Source organism: Podarcis bocagei (genome assembly GCF_964188305.1).
Source record: "Podarcis bocagei genome assembly, chromosome: 13".
NCBI lineage: Eukaryota > Metazoa > Chordata > Lepidosauria > Squamata > Lacertidae > Podarcis > Podarcis bocagei.
In genome coordinates this window covers 56829524-56853876 of record NC_138138.1, presented here as the reverse complement: position 1 = coordinate 56853876, position 24353 = coordinate 56829524, and the positions used below count along the sequence as shown (strand labels likewise).

Sequence of the window (24353 nt, the reverse complement as noted above, 5' to 3'; positions counted from 1 at the left end):
ACCCAAGTGCGATTTTGATTTTAAACACAGTGTAAGGTAGTCTCTGGACGCAGGTGGCGCTGTGGGTTAAACCACAGAGCCTAGGACTTGCCGATCGGAAGGTTGGCGGTTCGAATCCCCGTGACAGGTTGAGTTCCCATTGCTCAGTCCCTGCTCCTGCCCACCTAGCAGTTCGAAAGCATGTCAAGTGCAGGTAGATAAATAGGTACCACTCCAGCGGGAAGGTAAACGGCGTTTCCGTGCGCTGCTCTGGTTCGCCAGAAGCGGCTTAGTCCTGCTGGCCACATGACCCGGAAGCCGTACGCTGGCTCCCTCGGCCAGTAAAGCGAGATGAGCGCCACAACCCCAGAGTCGCTCATGACTAGATCTAATGGTCAGGGGTCCCTTTACCTTTTACCTTTAAGGTAGTCTCTATGGGAGTATATTGTATTTAATTATGGGGTATCAGAGATTTTAGGGGGCTAACCAGGCTGGGATGGCTGGGATAGCAGGCTTGTTGGTTTTGAATGTCTGGTGTAGATTTTTTTCAATTTCGTTGTTCTGTATGGGACAATGACAATAAAGAGTATTGTATCATGTCGAAGGAGGAGCGGAGAGAAAGAAGTGTGTTCGGTGGAGCAGGAAAGCAAAGCAGCAGCGCCACCTGCTGGCCAGCTCCAGGAGTCGCCGCACAACGCCCTTCAATGCGCTTGAGAGCTTTCCAATTAACTCCAAGGCCCTTAGTTTGCAAACAGCGGAAAGGAAGAGGAGGAAAGCGTCGCCGTGGCTGCTAAGGGGGTGAGCTGGGGTTGCGATATCCCAAACAACCCAAGGCAATGTCTCTTCTCGCTTGTCCCTTTCAGAAGCAGCTGGAGAATTACCTCAACACTTTGCTGGAGATGAGCGTCTACCGCGACTACCATGCCATGGTGATGCCCCTTTTCTCTGCCACCCGCCCGTGCCAGGAGGGAGGGTGCCCTGTTTTCCCTTGGGGGGCAGAGGGGCCCTTCCCCTGGGCTCTCCCTTTCCCTCTGCTCGCCTCCCAGAGCTGCGCATTCGCCCGATACGCCAGTCGCCTTCTTCCTAGAAAGGGTCCCGGAGGGTCATCCATCCCAACCCCCCGCAATGCGATTCCTGGCGCTGACGGACGCTTTTCCCAATTTCCTTCTCTTGGGCAGGCAGAGTTCCTGGATGTGAGTTCGCTCTCCTTCATTCCGGACCTGGGAGCGAAAGGCCTGTGAGTGAAGTGGGGTCCTGGTTATGGGTCTGGGTGTGTTGCTGCCTGCCCCCTGGGCATGATCCTGCAAGGGGGCAGAGAGCTTTCCTCCGGTGCCTGCAAGGACCCCTGGCAGGGGAGAGGTTTGGGGGCTCCTCTGGCGTTCAGCCCAGCTGTTTGTGAATGGGTGGCGCTGTGGTCTAAACCATGGGTAGGCAAACTAAGGCCTGCAGTCCAGATCCGGCCCAATCCCCTTCTAAATCCGGCCTGCGGATGGTCCGGAAATCAACGTGTTTTTACATGAGTAGAATGTGTCCTTTTATTTAAAATGCATCTCTGGGTTATTTGTGGGGCATAGGAATTCGGTCATTCCCCCCCCCCAAAAAAAAATATAGTCTGGCTCCCGACAAAGTCAGGAGTGCTCTGATGGTGTTTCCTGCTTGGCAGGGGGTTGGACTCGATGGCCCTTGTGGTCTCTTCCAACTCTATGATTCTATGATTCTATGAAAGTCTCAGGGATAGGCCGCCCCCCTGCTGAAAAAGTTTCCTGACCCCTGGTCTAAACCACTGAGCCTCTTGGACTTGCCGATCAGAAGGTCGGCGGTTCAAATCCCCACGACGGGGTGAGCTCCCGTTGCTCGGTCCCTGCTCCTGCCAACCTAGCAGTTCTGAAGCACGCCAGCACAAGTAGATAAATAGGTATCACTCCGGCTGGAAGGTAAACGGTGTTTCTGTGTGCTCTGGCACTCGCCACAGTCCTCCATGCGCCAGTAGCCATTTGGTCATGCTGGTCACCTGACCCGGAAAGCTGTCTGCGGACAGACGCTGGCTCCCTTGGCATGAAAGCGAGATGAGTGCCGCAACCCCATAGTCGCCTTTGACTGAACTTAACCATCCAGGGGTCCTTTACCAATGGATATATGGCGCTTACGTGGCTAAACGGCTTCTGAGAAGCTTACAAAATGAACGTACGGAAGGGAGCAACCACATCAAAGCACGAAACCACCCGTAACTCAAATACAGTGGGACCTCGGGTTACATACGCTTCAGGTTACAGACTCCGCTAACCCAGAAATAGTGCTTCAGGTTAAGAACTTTGCTTCAGGGTGAGAACAGAAATTGCACGGCAGCACCATTAGCTAAAGTGGTGCTTCAGGTTAAGAACGGACCTCCGGAAAGAATGAAGTACTTAACCCGAGGTACCACTGCATAGTTTTTTATATATATAAAATTTTATTATAAATTTTATTAGTATTTTCCACACAACAACAACAACAACACGAAAAATATCAAAAAATAATAATACAGTGGTACCTCTGGTTACGTACTTAATTCGTTCTGGAGGTCCATTCTTAACCTGAAATTCAAGGTGATTATGGAAGGAAGAGTCCAACGCCATCTTTCAGAGGGGGCAATAAGCCACCCCTCAAGGGATAGATAGAAAGTTGCCTTTCCTATTGGCTTTGGTCCCCGAAAGGCAGCGGGTTCGGATGGATGACCCCCTGGGGTCCCTTCCAGCTCTGCAGTTCTTTAAAGCGGGTCCCCCGCTCTGGACCGCATTTTGCATTCCCTCTGCCTGCACCCAGCACAGAAAGCGAGGCAGGTGGGGTGGGCCCTGATCCGTAACTCTTGCTGCGTTCCCCTCCCTCTCTTTCTCCAGGGAGGGCATGATCCTGAAGCGGTCTGGGGGCCACCGCTTGCAGGGCCTCAACTGCGCGGGGCGCCATCAGTTCTGCTACCGCTGGTCGAAGAGGTGAGTCTCCCAAGGGTGCTGCTGTGGGGAGAGGGGTGGGGGCTTCTCTCTCTCGTCCCCCTTTACACCTCTGGGACCCCTTTCCAGGTGGCTGGTGGTGAAAGACTCCTTCCTGCTCTACCTGAAGCCCGAGTCGGGCGCCATCTCCTTCGTGCTGCTCTTCGACACCGGCTTCAACATCCAGGTGGGCAAGAAGCCCACCGAGACCAAGCACGGCGTGCGCATCGACAACACCTGCAGGTGAGGACGCCGGGGGAGACCGGGGAGGGCGGGGGTCCCAGCCGAGAGAGGCAGGATCCGAGCCAAGACGAAGGAATCACTCAAGGGAGCAGAAGGGCTTGGCTGTTTACCTGCCTCTTGGCTCAAGAGTCTCCAGGGAGAGAGCGGTTTCTGCCCTGCCCCTCCCAGGAATGAGCGGAAGGAGAATGGGAGAATCTCAGGATCATAGATTGAAGGGGCACCCTGGGTCATCTAGCCCAACCCCCTGCAAGGCTGGAATAATATTCTATATTATATATTATATATTATATATTATATATTATATATTATATATTATATATTATATATTATATATTATATATTATATATTATATATTATATATTGTGTACTGAAGTTCTCACCCTGGGCCAGCAGGGGGATACTATAGATAGTTATGCAAATAAAGGATCGAAAAGTGACGTTCAGTGATTGGATAGTTTGTATGCAAATGAAGGATCGAAAGTGACGTTCAGTGATTGGATAGTTTTAGAAAGTTGTTACAGTAACAAGGTACTGGAGCTCTATATAAGCAGGCTGACTAAGCTCTTCAGTTCCGTTCTGTTCCAGTTTACAAATAAAGAGCTGCTTTGGAAGAATCGCTGTGTCGTCTGATATGTTTGCCCCCAACTTAACATTATATATTATATGTTGTTGTTGTTTAGTCATGTCTGACTCTTCGTGACCCTCTGGACCAGAGCACGCCAGGCATATAATATAATATAATATAATATAATATAATATAATATAATATAATATAATATAATATAATATAATATAATATATACCCTGCCCATCTGGCTGGGTTTCCTCCCAACAGAATTATTATTATTATTATTATTATTATTATTATTATTATTATTATTATTTACCCTGTTCCGAGATGGCGGCACGTTCATACGCTGCGGCTCTGAGTTCCCAATACTTCACCTACTCACGCACAAAACTGGTAAACATCAGGCTTGCAAGAAAAATAGGGGTTTTGTGTGTAATCTCACTGTAGACAAGTTGTACAAGTGTCAATATAGTATTTCAATTGGGAAAAGGAATTATCTGTGGGGCTGAATGTAGGAATGTTAGAATATTCTTAAGGATTGTATGAAATGTATGTTTGTATATTCGTAATATGTGTGTATTAATGCTGAATTATTTTAACAATAAAAACTTTTATAATAATAATAATAATAATAATAATAATAATAATAATAATAATAATAATAATAATATCTCAGCTACAGCATCCGTGACAGACGGCCACCCCACCTCTGCTTTAAAAACTCCAAGGGATTCTTATCCCCTTTTGAGGGAGTCTGTTCCACAGTTGAGCAGCTCTTACTGTTAGAAAGTTCTTTATAATATTTAGTCGGAGTCTCCTTTCTCGCAACTTGAAGCCGCGGATTCGAGTCCTACCTTGCTTGCTCCGTCTTCCATGTGGCAGCGATTTGAAGATGGCTCTCTTATCTCTCCCAGTGTCCTCTTATGGAACCTCCATGTCCGGAGGCAGTCCATCTCAATTCTGAGATCAGGGGCCCCTGCGGGGACCGGACGCCGGTCTTCCTGGGCCCCCTTTGGCCTGACTGGCCGCCGGACTCATACGCTGCCCTCCCCAAAGTGGCTGGGGAAACCCAGCCAGATGGGCTGGGTATAAAGATGAAATTATTATTATTATTTTTATCCCCAACCCAGGTCTCTCATCCTGAAGTGCAGCAGCTACCGCCAGGCCTGCTGGTGGTGCCAGGAGATCACCGAACTGGCCGAGGGCAAGGGCAGAGATTTCCTGCGGCTCCATCGCCACCAGGGCTTTGTGCCCCCTCGCAAGGAGACCCCTGCCCGCTGGTGAGCCCTGGGGGTCCTTCCTCAGCCCCCCAAGGTCTCTCTCTCTTTCCCCCATCACCCTCTCTTTCTCTCTTTTTTTAATAATAATTTTTATTAATTTTAACATATGAACTATAATACATACCCCAAAACCTCACCACTTGTACAAACTTTTTATGGAACTCCCATCAGCACCTCTGATGATACCCCCGTTTTGACCACTTCTTATGCATTTCTTAAATTCATATTGCCTTTAATTATCTTCACTAATCACCCTCCCCTTTATCCATTTTTGCAATAATTCCAATAATTCACCTCACAAAACTTCTTGCAAAACTACAAACGTAGTTTGATCATCACTATTACTTTTCAAATAGTCTGTAAATTTACACCAGTCTTCTGTGAATTTCTGGTCCCGCAGATTTCGAATGCTTCCTGTTATTTTATCTAATTCTGCGTAGCCCATCAATTTCATCCTCCATTCTTCTTTTGTCGGTAATTCTTCTTGCTTCCATTTTTTTGCTGCTAATATTCTTGCTGCCATCGTTGCATATAAAAACAGTTTACATTATTTTCTATTTATATCGCTTCCTACCATGCCCAGTAAAAATGCCTCTGGTTTCTTTATGAATGTATATTTCAACATTTTTTTCATCTCATTATATATCATTTCCCAGAAGCTTTTCAACACCCTCTCTTTTCTCTTTTTCTCCACTTTCAGGTTTGTGAACGGTGCCGGGTATTTTGCGGCGGTGGCTGACGCCGTGGCGCAGGCAAAAGAGGAGATCTTCATCACGGACTGGTGGTCAGTGCTGGGGGGGCGGGTCTTGGGTTGGGGGCCGCCCGGCCTCGGGAGTGGGCAGGGGAGGTGCCGAGCTTCCCAAAGTGTCCCCTCCTCAATCTCCATATTTTTGAAGTTGTTCAACTGCCAACGGAGATCTATGGGTGCTATACAAATGTAATTAATCATCGTAATAAATAGGTTCTCTCCTTTTTTTGGAAAAAAATGTATTCCTGGTCCCAAAATAGGGGGGCCAGAAATGGACGCCGCGATCCCCTCCCCGCTCTCCTCTCCGCAAGGCCGGCCTGTGGCAGACCTGGGTGCGAGGTTTCCGTGCCCGGCCAGAGGGCAGCATCTACCGTATTTTTCGCCCCATAAGACGCACCGGCCCATAAGACGCACCTAGATTTTAGGGGGGGAAATGAAGGAAAAATTTTTTATTTCCCCCCCAGGTGCGCTGCGCTACACCAGGAGCTTGGGGCGTGCGGAGCTCAGCGCGCCCCAAGCTTCTGCATGCCGGCAAGCAGTCCGCTGCCGCCCCAAGCCTTGCGCACCCGGCGGAACCTCCTGCCGGGTGCGGGAGGCTTGGGGCGGCAGCGGACTGCTTGCCGGCATGCAGAAGCTTGGGGCGCGCTGACCTCAGCACGCCCCAAGCTTCTAGGTGCGCGCAAGCAGTCCGCTGCCGCCCCAAGCCTCGCACACCCGGCGGGACCTCCTGCTGGGTGCGGGAGGCTTGGGGCGGCAGCGGACTGCTTGCCGGCATGCAGAAGCTTGGGGCACGCTGACCTCAGCCCGCCCCAAGCTTCTAGGTGCGCGCAAGCAGTCCGCTGCCGCCCCAAGCCTCGCGCACCCGGTGGGACCTCCTGCCGGGTGCGCGAGGCTTGCAGACACTCGCACGAAGCAGGGGGAGCCCTCCAGAGGGCTCCCCGTGCTTCGGGCGACAGGCTGCCGCCCCAAGCCTCGCGCACCCGGTGGGACCTCCTGCCGGGCGCGCGAGGCTTGCAGGCATTCGCCCCATAAGACGCACCCCGATTTCCCCTTCATTTTTGGAGGGGAAAAAGTGTGTCTTATGGGGCGAAAAATACGGTAATATTATTTATTAAATTTATATTCCACCCTTCAGCTCACAGGACGGCTCACAACGCAGCTTCTGTGCTAATCCCAATTGAATGGGCAACGGGGCAAATAATAATAATAATAATAATAATAATAATAATAATAATAATAATAATAATAATATTTTATTTATATCCCACCCTCCCCAGCCGAAGCCGGGCTCAGAGCGGCGAACAACAGTAAAACAATAACAGCATTCTAAATTCAATTCGTTATAAAATCAGTTCAAATGATCTGGGGGTGGCTGTTGCTTTTAAATGCAGCCAGTGCGGACATGCTAAATGCGGGACGGAGCCCCCAGCCCCACTCTTTTTGCTCCCTGCCTTGCAGCGGGCTGGACTAGATGAGCTCCGGGGGTCCCTTCCAACACCACGATTATTCTGTCATTCGCAGGCTCAGCCCGGAGATCTACATGAAGCGCCCGGCCCAGTCGGACGAGTGGAGACTGGACCTCCTTTTGAAACACAAAGCGGTGAGACCCCCCCCCCCCGCCTGAGGTTTGGGGTTGGGTGGGGGCAGCTTTATTTCTTCCTCCCCCCCGCCCCCTGCCCCGCCTGCCTGTTGTCTTCCTGCACCCCCTCCATCTTTTCCCCCTTGCCTCTTGAGCTGTGCGTCCTGCTTCGCCGCGGGGATGGGCTGGATGACCGCTGGGTGTCCCCCTCTCAATTTCTGTGATGCTTTCAGGAGCAAGGGGTGCGCATCTGTGTGCTGCTCTTCAAGGAGGTGGGCTTGGCGTTGGGCATCAACAGCGACTACAGCAAACGGGCCCTTATGTTGCTGCACCCCAACATCAAGGTAAGGGGGGACCCCCCCCACTTTTGCACAACCGGCCGGTGCAAATTCGCACCGGGGGTTTGGCCCTCTTCCCGCTGTTCTCTCTCTGTGTCTCCCAAATGGCCGTAGCCCCACAGACCCATTTGTGCCAAACTGGCAGGCCTCCAAGGTCAGACTTGAACCCGGGTCGCTGCAAGTTTCTAGTCCTCATTTAATCCACACAACAGTGAAGATGATCTGGGAACCAAGCCTGATGAGGATCGGTTGAAGGAGCTGGGTATGTTTAGCCTGGAGAGGAGGAGACTGAGAGGAGTAATAATAATAATAATAATAATAATAATAATAATAATAATAATAATAATATTTTATTATTTATACCCCGCCCATCTGGCTGGGCTTCCGTAATACATCAAACATTAAAAGCTTCCCTAAACAGGGCTGCCTTCAGACGCCTTCAGATATGAGAGGCATCTTCAGGTATCTCAAGGGCATGGAAGATGGAGCAAGCTGGTTTCCTGCTGCTCCAGAGGGGAGGACTTGAACTCATGGCTTCCAGTTACAACTTGGAGATTTTTAAGCAGAAGTCTGGCTGAGATTCCTGCATTCATCTTCTTCTTCTTCTTTTTGCATGACACCACAATGGCAGATCTTTTAACTGCCGGAAGTGCAACAGCAGGGATCATTCAGTTTGTAACTTAAGAGTTAATTCTATTAACATTTATTTATTTGTTTGTTTGTTTGTTTGTTTGACATATTTTTTATTAAGAATTCCAGCATAACAATTTATCAAAGACATATCATCCTCATTTCCCTGCCCCCTATTTTTCCCTCACCCCCCCAAGAAAAATCTACCCTCCCATCCCCACCCAGACTTCCCCCAGCTCCTCTCTCTGGCTTTTCAGCACGTGTTATTCTCCGCATACTATATATATATTTTTCAAAAATTTTATCAGTTTTCACAATATTATAAACAAACAAATAAACACACAAGACAAACAAACAAAAATCATAGCCTTATTGAAAATTACACTTATTATCATTCCCCTCGCTTCCCCTTGGTTGAATTTCATTGCATGTCCTTTAACGGTTTTCCAAATCCCAATTCTTATGAAATTTAACTTAAACATCCTTAAATCTTCACCTTATGGAATTAAGCATATTAATTCATCACTTAACATAAATAAAATCCTAAGCCAATTAAGTCTCTGCAAGCTATTTTCAGTTAATTTAACTTAACAAATTTAACTAGATAATCATTAAATGTAATCCACTCTTCCTGATACTCCTCCTCCTTCTGGTCGCGGACTCTTCTCCGCATATTATAAAATCCTTAAATTATCTGTCTGTATGTTACCAAATTATTCTATTATTCTAACCCTGTGAAGTCTGAGAGGCAGGGACTGGCCACCCCCAGAGAGCTTCGCGGCCGAGGGTGTGTCTCCCAGGTCCAACCCTCTAACCACTACACCACACTGCCTCGGGGCAAGAGGCTGGGTGGGTGGGCTTCTCAGACCCCCACACAGGACTGAGCCACCCTGAAATGTCTCTCTCTGCCCCCCACTGCAGGTGATGCGCCACCCCGACCACGTCTCCTCCATCATCTTCCTGTGGGCCCACCATGAGAAACTGGTGGTGGTGGACCAGTCCGTGGCCTTCCTGGGCGGCCTGGATCTGGCCTACGGGCGCTGGGACACCCACGAGTACCGCCTGGCGGATCTGGAGGGCGACGACTGCCGGGCCCCCAAGGTAACATTGGGGGGGTGGAGGGTCCCTCTCCTTGCTGCCCCCTTTTTCCGCAGACCCCCAGTCTCATTCCCCCCCTCTCAATATCTTCCTCTCCGCTCTTGGCTCTCTCTGAGCCCCCAAATGCGTTGGCCAAGCACCAAATTCTCTGCATCTCTCCAAAAATTTCCCTTCAGGCCTTATTCCCTGTGGGCCATAAAGATGATGCCCTTGGCTCATGAGCTGGGTGCGAGTTCCGACGCTCTTTTTCCTCTACAACTGCTGTTCTGATTCGTTTGCATTCCGTGACATCACAGCCATGCTCGGCCAATGGCTGGCAAGCAGGTTCAGAGCAGGCAAATAGGCGCCACCTAGTGGCGGCCAAGCCCAGGAAGACTTCCATCACCCTCTTTTTGATTTCCTCTTCCAAGTTCCGCCACTCTTTTCCCTCTTGCTTTCCTCTGCAACTGCTGTCCTCCAACTCCCCAAAAGTTTCCCTTCAGGCCTTATTCGTTGTGTGTGTTAGCAGAGAAATCTGAGGGCTCCCTTGGGCAGAAAACAAGGACCCCAGCCAGGAATACCAGAGCAAAACAGCAGCCAGTAGGCTTGGTCTTGATTGAAGACTGTCGCCACAGGACTCCCACCTGCCACCAGGTGGAACAAGATGGAAGCCCCAAACAAGGGAACCCAAACTTTTATTAGCTGCTAATCCCCATGTTACACCCCCCCAAACTACATCACTCATACATCATGAAAGGGGAGGTCTGGTGGCCGTAATCTGAGCATCCTGGACCCTGCCCCATGGTTCCCCTTGCCCTCCGCCAAACACCCATCAAGTGGAACAAAAAAGATATTCACATTTCCCTGTTTCCCAGCCAAGTGAATCACACCCTTTTGTCTTCATCTGGGTTTGTTATTTCTGGAATGGCTACCTGTCTGGCACTCAGGTATCAGGATGCCAGGGATTATCCCTCAGGCAGAGGGGCTGCTGAGGAGCTGAGCTCACAGGTCTAGAGGAATTTCTGAAGTTTTCCCAGTGAGCCAGTATATAGATCCATTGATCAGTGAATTCTTACATTTGGTATTGTGCAGCAAAGGCCCTTTGAATAGACAGGAAGAAACTGTGACGAAGTGTTTTGTGGGGACAAATCACAAAAAGTCACAAAAGCGATTGTGCTGGTTTTGGTAGTGGGCTGCATGTGCATGATATCTGCTGGAGGGGAAACACCCCCCAACCTAGACATAAATTTCTGCAACAAGGCCCTTGGCTCATGAGCTGGGTGCGAGTTCCCATGCTCTTTCCCCTCTTTCTTTCCTCTGCAACTGCTGTTCTGATTCGGCTGCATTCCGTGACATCACAGCCACGCTCGGCCAATGGCTGGCTGGCAAGCAGGCACGTGGGCGCCACCTAGTGGCCGCCAACCCAGGAATGCCCTATTTTTGCTTTCCTCTTTCTCCCTCTCATCTGTTTCTGACTCGTTCCTCCTCTCCTCTTCTTCTCCTCCTCTTCTTCCCTCTCCCTCTTTCTCCCCCCTCCCCACAGGGACGCTGGTAGCCGCCTGCTCCCCCCGCTGACCCCCTCTCTCTCTCAGGGCGGAGGGGCTGCCCTTCCTGGGGGGGACGAAGCCCCCGTTGACCTGGCAACCAACCAGCGCCTCTGGATGGGCAAGGACTACAGCAACCTCATTGCGAAGGACTGGGTGCAGCTGGACAGACCCTTCGAAGGTGGGTGAGGTGTTGAACCCAGGTAAAGCGGGGGTGCCCCAAAACCACATTTCCCTTCTCCCCCGCCCCCAAACTGGGAGCTGCCATGGGGGCCCGTTGCAGTAGAAAAAAGATAGTCGCGGAACCAAGAACTTACACAAAACAAATGAAATATTGTGGGAATCCCCAAAATGAGAAGGAATCGGCTGGAAATATTATCTTGTAGAATTCAACCAAATAACAAAAATCAACAAGTTTAAGGAAAACCTAGAATCGAACAAAGCCTTAATGGGATGCCAGCTACAAACCTCGTTTCACTGAACTGTTCAGCTTCCGCAGAAGGAAATAGAGAAATCATAAACCTTAAATGATTTTAAACAAACTCAAGAACAGGGTTAGGAGAGAGGGAAGAAAACTTTCTCTCTATCCTACTACACCGTGAATATTCCCTTCTCCCCAAAACAAAGCCCCACGGTCCATCACTGGGTCTGGTATGTGGGGAAGCCCCCAGAGGCAGTTTTGGGAGGGAGGAGGTGGTTTTGCCAGCCTCTGCGGTGTCTCCACTTTGCAACGCCCCTTAAGCCTGGCTGCTGGATCGGGCCCAAGGGGGCCTGACGGTGGGGGCTTCCAGGGCCCCAGCCCCTCCCTGATCCTGCTGCCTGGGGGGCTAACGGCAGGTGTGGGTCAGATTTCATTGACAGGTGCGAGACTCCGCGGATGCCGTGGAGGGATGTTGGGGTGGCCGTTCACGGCCTGGCCGCGCGGGACGTTGCGCGACACTTCATCCAGCGATGGAACTTCACCAAGGTGAGTCGCGGAATTGCAGACATGTAGAGAATTGCAGAATTGTCCCTTCTTGCAGTTTGGATCCTGCCCTCCGAAACCACTGTATTTTTCACTCCATAAGGCCATAAGATGCACCTAGTTTTTAAAGGAGGAAAGGGGGAAAGCCCCAGTTTTTTGAGGATCAGCTCAAAGTTTTGCAGCTTACTTTGCAAAGGGGAAAATCCTGTTTTTATGGGGTTCAACTCACAGCTCTGCAGCTTCTTTGGGAAAGGAAAGGGAGCTGTTTCTACAGTTTCCAGACAGATAATAGTCACATATCGCTGGGGAAACAAACAGCCTCCGTCTGCAGAACATTCAACAATGGAGGCCTGGGCGAGGGGCCGGAAAGGGAGCCAGCAACCGACCTCACATTTGTCCCATAAGACACACAGACATTTCCCCTTACTTTTTAGGAGGAAAAAAGTGTGTCTTATGGAGCGAAAAATACGGTAGCTTGTTCCATCTTCCGTGGGGCAGCCCTTCAGGTGTTTGCAGGTTCATGTTGAGAGGAAGGGGGTGAACAGTACCCCCACCCCCAGATCTGCTAGCAGAGCCGACAAATATCTCTTCTGCCCCCCCCCCAGCCAATAACCCCCCCTTCCAGGGTTTAGACTGTCTGAGTGCAGCAGATTCAGGACTCCACGGCTGCCTCTGCTGGGCAGAAGAAGAAGAAGAAGAAGAAGAGTTTGGATTTGATATCCCGCCTTTCACTCCCCTTCAGGAGTCTCAAAGCGGCTCACATTCTCCTTTCCCTTCCTCCCCCACAACAAACACTCTGTGAGGTGAGTGGGGCTGAGAGACTTCACAGAAGTGTGACTGGCCCAAGGTCACCCAGCAGCTGCATGTGGAGGAGCGGAGACACGAACCCGGTTTCCCAGATTACGTGACTACCGCTCTTAACCACTACACCACACTGGCAAAGGTCTTCTGGGGGGTGTCTCCCCCCTCCTCCTGATTTTCCTTTCTTTTCCTTTCTTTTTTTATTCATTTTATAACACAGCTAAGCAACACAAACAGAAAAACAAACAATACAAACCAATTCTTGGCTTATCCTTATTTTTTCTAAACATTGTTAGGTGGGCTCCCTAAGTCCCCCCCATCTGATTTTCACTTTACCTCATCTTTAGCAATAATAATAATAATAATAATAATAATAATAATAATAATTTATTTATACCCCACCCATCTGACTGGGCTTCCCCAGCCACTCTGGGCGGCTTCCCAAAAAAATATTAAAATACTGTACTACATCAAACATTAAAAGCTTCCCTAAACAGAGCTGCCTTCAGAGGTCTTCTAAAAGTCTGGTAGTTGTTGTTCTCTTTGACATCTGATGGGAGGGCGTTCCGCAGGGCAGGCGCCACCACCGAGAAGGCCCTCTGCCTGGTTCCCTGTCGCTTTGCTTCTCACAGGGAGGGAACCGCCAGAAGGTCCTCGGAGCTAGACCTCAGTGTCCGGGTAGAACGATGGGGGTGGAGACATGGGATAAAGCATCCCCTGCCACTCTCTGGAAACCATTTGGATCCATTAAGTGGCGGGGGCGGACCACCCAAATTGGTCCCACCTCCCTGCAGAGGAGAAGGGTCATGGAGAAGTCCAGTTGCACCAGGAAGTGATCTGACCATGGCACTTCTTTGGTTTCACTATTACTTAGTGTCAGATCACCAACATCCATAGAGGTGAACACCAGGTCCAAGACATGTCCGCAGCTATGGGTTGGGCCAGACTTATTCAGGGACAGCCCCATGGAGGCCATGCTTTCCACAAAGTCCCTCTTTTAAAATACACTGTCTTCTACTTTTAACCCTACAGCCTATATCCACTTCCAAAGCTATTCTAAGATTTAAATATTAACATATTTTTTCAAATATTCTTTAAATTTCTTCTTCCATCCTCTCTTCTCTCTGGTCTCAGAGTCTCCCGGTCAGTCCGTCATCTTCATCTGCCATTCTTCGATAGTTGGTAGATCTTGTTCTTCCAATTCTTCGCTCGTAATATTCTTGCAGCTGTTGTGGCAAACCCTCCTCTTGCTTTTCTCCCTCTCCAGACCGTGAAGCCCAAGTACAAAGGACAGGACTACCCCTACCTGCTCCCCAAGTCCTCTCGAGCGACGCCACTGCAGGTCCCGTTCGTCGTGCCCGGGGCTCAGACCGCCAACGTTCAGGTGAGAGGCTGGGTGGCGCTCTCTGGGTGGGCAGATTTCCCATCTTGGGCACCTGGCTGGTAATAATAATAATAATAATAATAATAATAATAATAATAATAATAATAATAATAATAATTTATACCCTGCCCATCTGGCTGGGTTTCCCCAGCCACTCTGGGCAGCTTCCAACAAAACACTAAAATACAATAACCTATTAAACATTAAAAGCTTCCCTAAACAGGGCTGCCTTCAGATGTCTTCTAAAAGTTTGGTAGTTATTTTTCTCTTTGACATCTGCTGGGAGGGCGTTCCACAGGGCGGGTGCCACCACCGAGAAGGCCCTCTGTCTGGTTCCCTGTGACTTGGCTTCTCGCAGTGAGGGAACCGCCAGAAGGCCCTCGGAGCTGGACCTCAGTGTCCAGGCTGAACAAAGGGGGTGGAGATGCTCCTTCAGGTCTACTGGGCCTTTGAGGCCATTTAGGGCTTTCAAGGTCAGCACCAACACTTTGAATTGTGCTTGGAAACATACTGGGAGCCAGTTTAGGTCTTTCAAGACTGGTGTTATGTGGTCTCGGCAGCCGCTCACAGTCCCCAGTCTAGCTGCCGCATTCTGGATTAGTTGTAGTTTCTGGGTCACCTTCAAAGGTAGCCCCACGTAGAGCGCATGGCAGTAGTCCAAGCGGGAGATAACTAGAGCATGCACCACTCTGGCCAGACAGTCCGCAGGCAGGGAGGGTCTCATCCTGCGTACCAGATGGAGCTGACAGACATCTGCCCTGGACACAGAACTGACCTGCGCCTCCAAGGACAGCTGTGAGTCCAGAATGACTCCCAGGCTGCGCACCTGGTCCTTCAGGGGCACAGTTACCCCATTCAGGAACAGGGAGTCCTCCACACCTGCCTGTCTCCTGGCAACCGCTGGGACAGGATCCTAGACCGGATGGTCGCCCCTTTGCCATGATCCAGCAAGATATTCTCGCAGCCCTATCGGATTTTGAGCTCGGTTTTTCCTAGAGTTGGAAGGGGCCCTCCCCAGGTCATTTAGTCCAACCCGGGCAAGACCTGTTTTTGGTTTTCAGACACAGAATGTCTGGGAATTGCGAGGGGTGCGTGGAAAGGTGAGGGCAAACAGGAAGGGCCCCAGGTCAGCCGGGCCGGGCTCTCTCTTGCACCTTCTCCTGCTTGGCCTGCCCCGCCTCGCAGGGCTGTCGTTCTGTAGGAGAAGAAACAGTAAAAAAGGAGCTTTTTTTGGCCTCTGTCCGTTTCCTGCAGGTGTTGCGCTCTGTGGACCGCTGGTCGGCCGGCCTCCATGAACACTCGATCTACAACGCCTACCTGAGCGTCATCAAGGAGAGCCAGCATTACCTGTACATTGAGGTAGGTCTTGGGACAGGTGAGGGGAAGGGGGGGCTATATGGGGTGGGGGGTGAGACTGAGACCCTGAGGCTGTTTGGAGACACTCCTCTTCCTCTTCCTCTTCCTCTTCCTTTGGGTCCAAAGGAGGATGGGGGAAATGGGAGTCGGGGGGGAGTCAAATTTGTGGGTGGGGCAGTAGAGGAATGTGTCGTTATTTCCGTGACTGTGAGTTGCTTTGAGCTGCTTTTATTTTAGTATATTGTATTTTACTTTGCCAAACCTTTATCAGGCATTACAAATATAGGTCGTCATAAAACATCCATATATAAAATATATACAGACAAACAGCCATGCAAAAATATGTAATAACGAGGATTTTCACTGGAATTTCTTCCCACTAAACCCAGAAAAAGTAGGATTCTCTGACAAATCCAAATTGTGCGGATTTGCTAATTTTCACATATTTTGCACCATGTGGGCTGTTTCGTATATTTGTTGGAGCTTTGCAGGGCAAAGGAACCATATTGCTTGCTGAGATTTTGACATGCACATCGCCTTGCCCAGTTCATTCTGCATGCAACCCAGGAACTCACTTCGCTTTGAACTGCTTTTAAGGTGGCAACCCACCTTGGAACCGTAGAGTGGAGTGCAGATGATGTTAAGTTGTGGGTGAACATATCAGACGACACAGCGATTCTTCAAACAGCTCTTGTTTATTCACAGGCCCAGAACAGAACTGGGCTAAAGGGTTCAGCCAACCTGCTTATATAGCGCTCAACTACAACGCAACAGTAACAACTTTCTGTAACTATCCAATCACTGAACGTCACTTTCAATTCCTTATTTGCATATGTGGACCTGAGTGGAAACTATCTACAGTATCCCCCTGCTGGCCCAGGGTGAGAACTTCAGTACATAACAGATGAGCAAGAAGGTCTCTGAGGAAGGGCAGAGTGCTGCTTTTCATTAATGCAACACATGTCCCCAGGCAGCTAAGAGGAGCCCCGGTTTTGGGAGGTAAAAGCCGGGGGTTTCTGTTTGTCTTTTGCAGCACAGACACCTCTCTCTCTCTCTCTCTCTCTCTCTCTCTCTCTCACCTCCCTCTCCCATGCACCCTCTTTTCTTCCTGCCCCAGAACCAGTTCTTCATAAGCTGCGCAGACGGGCGTTCGGTGATCAACACCGTGGGAGACGCCATTGTTGACCGAGTGCTGCTTGCCCACAGGTCTGTCTCATCAGCCACTGTTTTGGCCCAAATTGAGATTGGCTGCACTGGTTCATTAGCAGGGGGTGGGGTAAGCACTCTGCGTATGCTCAGTGGGGCACAACTCTTCCCTTTCCAGGGCTGCATTGCACACTCCAGCCTCCGGGTTCAACTTGCCCCCTTCCCTAACTTGGCTCGGAGGCGCTCCCATAAAATCAAAACACGAATGCCAGCCTGGCAAAAAAACATGTGCATTGATTATTCCTTTTATAAACGGCTAGAGATCTGATAGATCGGTTCAACTAGCTATAACATTGTTTGGCTTTTTTAAAAAAAGGAAAAATAGGATCAGATGGAGAAGGGTTAAATGAATTAAGAAAAATGAAATGTGGATCTAATTATTGGAGCCCTTTGTTTTGATTACAGTGGCACCTTGGCTCTCAAACTTAATCCTTTCCGGAAGTCCATTCGAAAACAAGACGTGCGTTCCCATAGAAAGCAATGCAAAACAGATTAATCTGTTCCAGACTTTTAAAAACAACCCCTAAAACAGCAATTTAACATGAATTTTACTATCTAACAAGACCATTTATCCATAAAATGAAAGCAATAATCAACGTACTGTACTTTAAAATAAGACAGCATTGTAGATGATAAAAATTAAAATGAATTTTTCTTCATATCTGCACTGATGATAGTCATTGTTTGGGTGGGGGGCTTTTATCAATCTCCGCAGTCACACAATCAGTCAATCAATCAGTAGCTGAACACAGTTTTTGTGAACACAATCACAAAAACAAATTCCACACAGTCACAAAAACAAATTAACTGAAAAAGCCTCAAAAACGCAAAATAAATAGCAAAAACAAAAGCACCAAACTTAATCCATTCCGGAAGTCAGTTTGATTTCCGAAATGTTCAAAAACCAGGGCGCGGCTTCTGATTGGTGCAGGCTTGCCGGAAACAATAGCCGACACCCGCATCGGACTTCGGCTTCGGAAAAATGTTCGAAAACCGGAACACTTACTTCCGGGTTTTTGGTGTTTGCGAACCAAGGTGTTTGAGAACAAAGGTACCACTGTATAGATAATTGTAGAGTCGGAAGGGACGCCCCCCCCCCCCGGGTAATCTACTCAACCCCCTGCAATGCCACCTGAATCCTGAAATGCTGTTCATGGTGGGAGCAGGTATAATTTGTGCTTATAGTGTGGCAGCCCCTACACTCTGGAACTCCCTGCCGATTGATGTCAGCCTTCAGCTGTATACTGAATTTAAAAACATTCTTGCTTCAACAAACCTGTCCTGGATGCTTAGAAAACCAGTGTGAATTTTAACCAGCATTCAGTACTTGAACCTTTACATGTTTTGCTGGTTTTATTGTTTTTTGTAAAAGGACTGTTGTTGCTGGCTTCCTCTTTTTCCCTAATTGATATTTACTTCTGTAACAACGGTTTTGGTATGGGGGGGGGACAATTTTAAAAATGGGGGAAACAAAAAACCAAGCAATTCCAGAGGCAGGGGACTCAGGGGCCAGGAAGTGCTTCCGGGGGCCACAGCCACTAACCACGGTGGGGTTTCCCCTGCACTTGCAGTGAGAAGAAGCCCTTCCGGGTCTTTGTCCTGCTCCCGCTGCTGCCTGGGTTTGAGGGAGACATCGCCCAGGGCGGAGGAAACTCCATCCAGGCCATTCTTCACTTTACCTACAGGTGAGTTTGGAAAGCAGGGCCGGGGCAGGGGGGGAGCAGGTGCAGGACACAGCAATGGGGCTGGGGGCAAAGGCAGGGAGGCTGGCTGCGAGGGGTGCAGGATCACGTGCTCATTTACCAGTTTTGCGTTGTGTGCTTTTTTGACAACCGCATTTTTGCATCCTGCAAGTATAAACCAGAGCAAGGCGGAGGGCTTGAAAAAGCACTTTGGGCACCACATCCCTTTGGGGGTGCCTGGCACATAAAGCGTTTTTAAGCTGTCGGTTTTCCTCGAGGAGCAAGATCCCCCCAGGATCTTGTGCAAGCTTCCCAGATCCCTGTGGGATCTCACACCACCTTCTCAGATTCCCATGAGATTTCGTGCAAGCATCACAGATCCCCCCAGATCTTTCAGAGCTTCCCAGACCCAGCACACTGCCCCCCAATAAAGGAAGAGAGCTTAAGAACTCTCTTTTTTCAGCAGGGCTACTTGAAAAGCGCTTTCCTGCTCTCTCTCCACCTTGCTTGGGGGCAAGGCCCGCTCAACACTAGGTTGGGAGAGTACTGGGTCCCCCACAAACCTCTCTCACCCCCTAGCCATGGGGCACCTCCAAGGATGTGGGTGTCCAGGATTTTCGGAATCCTTGGAAGCAAACCCCTGCGCAAGATGCGATTGCACTGTAGATTATTCCCCCCCCCCGCCTCTGCCATTTCCCATTTCCCCTAAGGTGTTGTTTCACAAGGTTCTTGCTTTGCACCCCACCCTATCTCAAGGTGTCAAGGAGGGTCCCCAAGACAGGCTGGGAGGGTCTGTCCACATCCCCCATTCTCAGCAGGGTGCTTTGGGCTGATATCTAGAGCTGGGGGGGCAACAGGGTGGTGGGGAAGGAGGTCATTGGGGGGGGGAACACCCTAAGTGACTCCACTGTCTAATTTCCCCCTGTTCTCTTTCCCAGGACGCTGTGCCGCGGGGAGGCATCCATCGTCAGCCGGCTCAAGGCAGTCAGTAAGTGGGGAAGGGTGTGTGGCAAGATAAGCCTTCTTCTGCCCCCTCCCAGCCCCAAACATACTGGGGAAAGCTCAGAACTCTTCGTCTGAGACTGCATGGGGCAGGGTGTCTCTCTGCCAACCGTAGTCAGAAGAAGGACTCCTAAGGGGGCTTGTGGTTCTGCTGTGGGGCTGTGCCATGCTGCCCCTAGCTAAAAATCCCTCTCCTACAATCCCAGGTACTATCTGGGCTAAGACATAGAATCGTGGTGGCACCCTGAGGGCCATCAATTCCGACCCCATGCAATTCAAGAATCAGGTTCCACAGTGCCGAGGGGTGTAGCGTTCCCAAAGCAAGGAAGGATTGGACAAAGCAAGGAAGGATTACCATATTTTTCGCCCCATAAGACGCACCGGCCCATAAGATGCACCTAGTATTTGGGGGGGAAATAAAGGAAAAAATTTTTTATTTCCCCCCCAGGTGCGCTGCGCTAATCCCGAAGCTTGGGGCGTGCGGAGCTCAGCGCGCCCCAAGCTTCTGGGTGCAGGCAAGCTCTCCGCTAGCCCTGGGAGAGCTGGGTCTCCCACAGCTAGCGGATAGCTTCCTGAAGCCTGGAGAGCGAGAGGGGTCGGTGCGTATCGACCCCCCTCGCTCTCCAGGCTTCAGCGAAAGCCTGCATTCGCCCCATAAGACGCACCCACATTTCCCCTTCATTTTTGGAGGGGAAAAAGTGCGTCTTATAGGGAGAAAAATACGGTAATAGAATACCCACGAGGCTTGACCAGCAAGACTCTGGGAGGAGGGGCCAATAATAATCCCTTCTCCACCCCTCGGCCCAGGTCGTTTTATTCACAAAAGAACTTTTTACATGGTGTTCGTAAGAACCAATCAGATTTCCTCTGAGCATTTCAAAAAAAACCACACGGGACAAAGTCAAATAAGAAGAAATTCTTTTAACTACAGTGGTGCCTTGGGTTAAGTACTTAATTCATTCCGGAGGTCCGTTCTTAACCTGAAACGGTTCTTAACCTGAAACACCACTTTAGTTAATGGGGCCTCCCACTGCCGCCGCGCGATTTCTGTTCTCAGCAAAGTTCTTAACCCGAAGTACTATTTCTGGGTTAGCTGAGTCTGTAACCTGAAGCGTATGTAACCCGAGGTACCACTGTATTTCATAATTCCTCACAGCAATCCCACCTGAGCCCCACATTCTGGATATCTGCACTCCTACAGAGGGGAAAGGCACTTTACACATGCTCTGAAGCGCCCGTTTCCGTGCTCTTTCCAAGCTCCAGAGTTTACCCCCTGGAACCGGAAAGGGAAGCCCCCACAGGCTGGGCACAACGCTGTCCCGCTAACACCCACCTCTCTCCCTCTTTCTTCGAAAAGTGGGGGACGACTGGAAGAGCTACATCTCCTTCTGCGGGCTGAGGACCCACGGGGAGCTGCGGGGGAAACTCCTGACAGAGCTGGTCTACATTCACAGCAAGATGCTCATAGCGGACGACCGGCGCGTTATCATCGGTGAGGAGGGGGGCCCTGGGAACGCCTCTCCCCGCAGGAGGCCACTTGCAGCATCCAGCGTGGGCTGCTTCCCCCCCCCCATTTCCCTTAATGGCTCCCTTGCTTTCTCCTGCCCCAAGGCTCAGCCAACATCAATGACCGGAGTCTCCTGGGGAAGAGGGACAGTGAGCTGGCCGTCCTGGTCGAGGACACAGATCTGGTGCCGTCCGTCATGGGCGGGCAGGAGTACCAGGCGGGGAAGTTTGCCCTGAGCCTGCGCCTCGACTGCTTCAGGTGTGTGCTGGCAGGGTTGTTTTTGTCGTCTTCTTTTGCTAAACATGATCAGAAGGGACCGTTTGATCAAAGGCATACAGGTCGGAGCCAAACAGTACAAACTGAAAGCTTTTGCAGATGACTTAGTATTGACGTTACAGGAGCCAGAATCTAGTACTAAAAGAGTATTAGAATTGATTCAGGAATTTGGTCATGTGGCAGGATTCAAGTTGAATAAGTTAAAAACTAAGGTGCATGAGAAAAATTTAACACCGATTGAGAAAGAGAGGTTTCAGAAGGAGACAGGTTTAACATTGGTTAAGAAAGTAAAATACCTGGGGGTTAATATGACCGCTAAGAACTTAAATCTATTTAAAGACAATTATGAGAAATGTTGGTCAGAAGTGAAAAAGGACTTAGAGATATGGTCAAATTTGAAGCTTTCCTTGTTAGGTCAAATTGCTGTTATAAAGATGAATGTATTGCCAAGAATGTTATTTCTGTTTCAATCATTGCAAATTCTGGACAAAATGGACTGTTTCAAGAAGTGGCAGTGAGACATTTCTAGATTTGTCTGGCAGGGCAAGAAGCCCAGAAGCAAGAAGCATCATTCTAATTTAGTCATTACATACATATACACACATTGACTTCCTTTGTTCTGAGACCTCGACATTTTTACTCTTTCAAAGTTGTTGTGTCTAATGTAGATTACCTCTATCTTTATAGTTTTTATACCATTTTTCACTTTCTTTAACCCTGCAAAGCATCATTCATTACATACCGATAGGCTTACTCCAGAACAATGTTTTTTTCATATACTCTATAGCACAGGGTTGTCTTCTAGGGGTAAGGGAGGAACCGAGTCAGGGATCAGAGCCATGGGGCCTAAAGACCCCCCCCCCACCCCACTGCGGGAGTCTGGCTGGACAGCAGTGCAGGTGAGAAGGAACTCGGTGTCTCTATCTTCTTTGAAAGCCATCCTGGTCAGTGCTTTGCTGCCTCCTGCAGCGGTGAGTTCCATAGTTCAACGAGGGGCTGCGTGAAGAAGGACTTTATCTTTCTGCATCTCCCAACATTCACCCTCTTTAGTTGCCCTCAACATCTGCTGCTATTTTGACAGAGGGAGCAAAACTGCCCTCTTTCCAGTTTCTCCCTGCCTTGCCTCTCTTTATCGGCGGCTATCGTGTCGCCTCTTCTCGAAATTAAACCCTCCAGAACAAATAGCCTCCCGGAGCTAAAGCGGCTTTGTGTGTCGCTGACCTGGGCAAAACCCCTTTCTCCTACCCCGCCGACAGGTGCGTTTTAGGGGTGGCCTCTGACCTGGACATTCAAGACCCGCTCAGCGACCGCTTCTTCTGGGACGTCTGGCAAGCCACAGCTTCGTCCAACACCAGCATCTACGACAAGGTGTGTAGCGGACCCCCAGGGGTCATCCAGTCCAGCCCCAGGCAGTGCGGGAATACGACAGGAAGCGCCCTGGAGAGGCAGCCACCTGACCTCTACTTAAAATCCTCCCGGGAAGGAGAGTCTTAGGTTCCCCATTGCTGCCCCATAGCTTTCCCTTGGAGCAGGATCTTGCTTGGGGACAGCACCCTGACACCCAACAGGTGTTTGTACCTCCTTGAACAACAACTTCGTATTTACAGGACCGCCTCTCCTGGTCTGCCCCGCAGAGGATCTTAAGGTCCACGAATAATAATAGCTTAAAGGTCCCGGGCCCTAAAGAAGCCAGATTATCCTCCACCAGGGCCAGGGCCTTTTCAGTGATGGCTCCAACCTGGTGGAACCCATGAGACCAGGGCCCTGCAGGATTTAACTTCCTTCCAGAGGGCCTGTAAGACAGAGCTGTTCCATCTGGGTTTCAACTTGAGCTTAGCCTGATCTTTTATTCCTCTTCCTTCCCTTTTTATGAAGATTACCTGCTCTGGGATCCCACAGCTAATTCTCCCCTGGTCTCCTCGCTGGCCCAAATAGGACTCATTTAGCCAGCCAGCCCTGGTGATAATCTGTTTATTGGATGGATTTCCCCCCTTAATTGATTTTTGAATTCTGAATTTATTGTTATTCACGTTTTATACTGTATTTTATGCTGGGGTTTTTTTGTTGTTGCATCAATTAAGTGTTTTAAATTTGTTGTTAGCCGCCCTGAGCCCGGTCTTCTGAACCGGGAAGGGCGGGGTATAAATAAAAAATTATCATTATTAATGTTGGCCATTTTGTTCTCTGTCTCCCCGCAATTCCTCCTCTCCGCCAGGTCTTCTCCTGCCTCCCCACCGACGCCGTCAAGTCCCGGAGGGACCTGCACCATCACGTCAGCAAGAAGAGCTTGGCCTCCGAGAGCCCCATCTTGGCCAGGGACCACCTTCAGAAGGTGCAGGGCCACCTGGTCCAATTTCCCCTGGAGTTCCTGGCCGAGGAGTATCTCCTGCCCCCTCTCAACAGCAAGGAGGGCATGATCCCCGTGGAGGTGTGGACTTGACGCAGCAGGCGGGGGGAGCCCCGAGGGGAAAACAGGAGGAGGCACGCAGAGAGCATTTGCACTCTGCACGTGACCCGTGAACCTCTCTCCCCCATTTGCAGCTCTGGCTTGTCTGGATTCTTCGGCAAGGAACGACTCTTGTCTTTGGCTAGAGCTGGGTGACGGGACACCACCCTCTGGGGCAACTTCCGCCATTGCGAATTAGTTTAAGGGCTTTCGCCAGCCTGGTTTAAAGCCACAAAACATTTTTCTTCCACCGGCACTAAAGCCACAAAACGTTTTTCTTCCACCGGCACTAATTTTTGTATTCCAAAGTGAGGAAGGTGCTGTCTCGTTTTCCAAAAACCCAAAAGCTTCCAGGAGGTTGGAAGGGAGCACCCCACCATTTTTTGCACCCATAGCTTCTCTCAACCTCCCTTGTTTCGGAACCACTTTCCGTTTAAATCCGGCGCCTTAAGTTGGGTGTGAAACCGGTTCGGCTGCAGCGGGAAACAGCAGGAACTGTGCAAAACATTACTCCGTCGCAGCAAGAAACGAACAATGCTGCTTCCTTGGTGCCTTAAGAAGAAACTCCATTTTAAAGCAATAATAAAGATTCCATTAGTCCTGAGACTTTCTGTCGCCATTTCTCCCAGTGGGATCCGGAGACGGCCGCCAACATCTTGGCCCGTTTCAAATCTGGCGCAACTGTGCTCTGTAAAGGCGAGAAATTGGCATATAGGAAAAAGCTTTGAAGGAAAACATGGTGGAGGTGGAACTGTTGAACTGAAAGTCAGTTT

The 24353-nt window shown here is 49.8% G+C and overlaps 1 protein-coding gene across 1 annotated transcript in view; it reads left to right on the top strand.

Annotated features, from left to right (window-relative positions):
- Positions 1 to 23574, top strand: part of PLD2 (phospholipase D2) — a gene marked incomplete at its 3' end in the record, with an annotated part of 34318 nt that extends 10744 nt beyond the window's left edge. Inside the window, exons 5-24 of the mRNA XM_081167773.1 lie at positions 843 to 908; positions 1158 to 1216; positions 2856 to 2948; positions 3036 to 3188; positions 4891 to 5040; positions 5741 to 5824; positions 7310 to 7388; positions 7601 to 7711; positions 9257 to 9436; positions 11005 to 11137; positions 11805 to 11923; positions 13989 to 14105; positions 15360 to 15464; positions 16579 to 16667; positions 18239 to 18352; positions 19288 to 19337; positions 20709 to 20843; positions 20963 to 21116; positions 22391 to 22502; positions 23350 to 23574. Of these exons, the coding sequence (XP_081023899.1) occupies positions 843 to 908; positions 1158 to 1216; positions 2856 to 2948; positions 3036 to 3188; positions 4891 to 5040; positions 5741 to 5824; positions 7310 to 7388; positions 7601 to 7711; positions 9257 to 9436; positions 11005 to 11137; positions 11805 to 11923; positions 13989 to 14105; positions 15360 to 15464; positions 16579 to 16667; positions 18239 to 18352; positions 19288 to 19337; positions 20709 to 20843; positions 20963 to 21116; positions 22391 to 22502; positions 23350 to 23574 (2328 nt within the window). The remainder of the gene's footprint in view (positions 1 to 842; positions 909 to 1157; positions 1217 to 2855; positions 2949 to 3035; positions 3189 to 4890; positions 5041 to 5740; positions 5825 to 7309; positions 7389 to 7600; positions 7712 to 9256; positions 9437 to 11004; positions 11138 to 11804; positions 11924 to 13988; positions 14106 to 15359; positions 15465 to 16578; positions 16668 to 18238; positions 18353 to 19287; positions 19338 to 20708; positions 20844 to 20962; positions 21117 to 22390; positions 22503 to 23349) is intronic.
- Positions 23575 to 24353: the final 779 nt, after the last annotated feature.